The sequence below is a fragment of the Propithecus coquereli genome, unplaced genomic scaffold (assembly GCF_000956105.1).
Source record: "Propithecus coquereli isolate 6110/MARCELLA unplaced genomic scaffold, Pcoq_1.0 Scaffold353, whole genome shotgun sequence".
Classification (NCBI taxonomy): domain Eukaryota; kingdom Metazoa; phylum Chordata; class Mammalia; order Primates; family Indriidae; genus Propithecus; species Propithecus coquereli.
The window spans coordinates 135,776-137,626 of NW_012149208.1; the positions used below are offsets into that span (position 1 = coordinate 135,776).

Here is a 1,851-nt window from a genome sequence, read left to right on the forward strand (position 1 = left end):
CCAGGCCACGCACTCACTTGAGGTAGCCTTCCTCTGGGAGTGACCCAAACTCCCCATTCTCTGAGTCAGTTCCAGTGACCGCAGGCAATGGCTTTGCTGCTGTACAATCTATGACAAACCCCTGTCCAGACCCGGCGTTGTGCTCTGGCCACCAGGGCTGCTGGCCCAACAAAGACTGCCCACACCCTAGGGGTCAGGCCTGCTGGCACTCATGCTTGGCACCTGCCCCAAAACGCTTTCAGGCCTTCTCTGAGCCCTGGGCCCGGGGCCTGGGTCTCCCAGCCGCTCAGAACCATTGGCCCCTCTGGCCAGAAAGGGCCCCACGGGAGTCAGAAAGCTTCCCCACCGTCGGGGCTCCCCAAGGCAGAGCCGGCGCTGGGAGTGTGTGGGCTGCAGCCTGGGTGAGCAAGTGTGTGAGGGAGAACAAGGCGCGAGAGCGGGAGGGTGGCGGGTGTGCGCGTGGCCGCGCGATCACGGTCCGTCCCAGCGGGCGGGCGGGCTGGGAAGGTCTCCTCCCCCCATCACATTGAGAAATCTCTGTGAGTCACCGAGTGGTTCTGCATATTAATGAGCTCGCCGCGAGGGCAGGAGCGGATTTAAAAGAGGCCAGGGCGGGCGGAGGGAGGCTGTGGGGAGAGCGCGAGGGAGGCAGAGCGCAGCGCAGCGCAGCGACAGACAGCCCCGGCACCCCCGACGGCGCAGCGCGGGAGCCCAGCGGAGTGCGCTCCAGAGAGCCTAGGCAGGCGGCATCTCCGGGCCACCGCTCAGACGGGCGGTGCCCTCCCCGCGTCCCTGCTCACGCACCGCGCCCCTCAGGCCAGCATGAGGCTCCTGGCGGCCGCGCTGCTCCTGCTGCTCCTGGCGCTGTGCGCCTCGCGCGTGGACGGTGAGTGCCGGGAGGCCCCTTGTCACCGTCCCGTCCAGTCCTGGGGAACCCAAAGGCCAACTTCTGGACATCCTGGGCCCCCGGGGGGTGTGGGTGGGTGGGTACAGAAGGCGGTGGAGGGGCAGGAGACCCTCCGGGCAACTGAGCGGTCCCCGCGCGCTCTCCCGCAGGGTCCAAGTGCAAGTGCTCTCGGAAGGGGCCCAAGATCCGCTACAGCGACGTGAAGAAGCTGGAAATGAAGCCAAAGTACCCGCACTGCGAGGAGAAAATGGTTATGTGAGTTCTGGCACCTCGCGTTGAGCGTGCTGCTTGCTCTTAACCGGGTGCTGGCAGGGGCTGGGTCGGGCTAACATTTCTTTCGGCCTTTGGCAAGGGCTTGGCGAAGCCTTGGTCATTGCTCAGAGTCCTTTGCACGCTGGCGCTATACTTTGGAAGACAGTCTGGAAAGGGGGGGTCACTGTCCCGCGCCGTGCTAGCAGTCAGTCGGACGGGTAGGGCCAGCAAGGGTTAAATGGCTCGGTGCGCGGACTTAGAACGCGCTCTCCCGTCGCTGGACGGAGGATTGATGCAGACATCATCTTAAATCCCGACCCTCCCTCCAGAGCCTTTTCCCAGTCAGAGACCAGTGGGCCGCAGGTTTTTGGCTCCCGGAGATTCGTTCTGAGAGCACTGGGCTCTTCCCTCGCCAGCTGAACTCCTGCGGCTCCTAGATCCTGAGCAGTCCAGGGGAAAGTGCTCTGCTGGGGTTAATGTGCCGCCGCGTGGCCCGAGCGCTGCGCGCGCTGGGGATGTGGGGAATGTTTTAAAAACTGGGGCAGAGAACACTGAGTTTCCTTGCGCCTCTGCCTTCCCAATTAACCACTTGAGGCCAGCACTGCTGTTTCCCTGTCAGTTCTCTCTTGGCCAGGAAGGGAGCCCTTGGCAAAGCAGCTACCAAATATTTGCCACGGACCATTGGCCCCTCT

The 1,851-nt window shown here is 63.8% G+C and overlaps 1 protein-coding gene across 1 annotated transcript in view; it reads left to right on the forward strand.

The window, feature by feature from the left end:
- The first annotated feature begins 822 nt into the window (after positions 1-822).
- The window catches only part of CXCL14 (chemokine (C-X-C motif) ligand 14), a 10,021-nt gene continuing 8,992 nt past the window's right edge, over positions 823-1,851 (forward strand). Inside the window, exon 1 of the mRNA XM_012651364.1 lies at positions 823-886. Within this exon, the coding sequence (XP_012506818.1) occupies positions 823-886 (64 nt within the window). The remainder of the gene's footprint in view (positions 887-1,851) is intronic.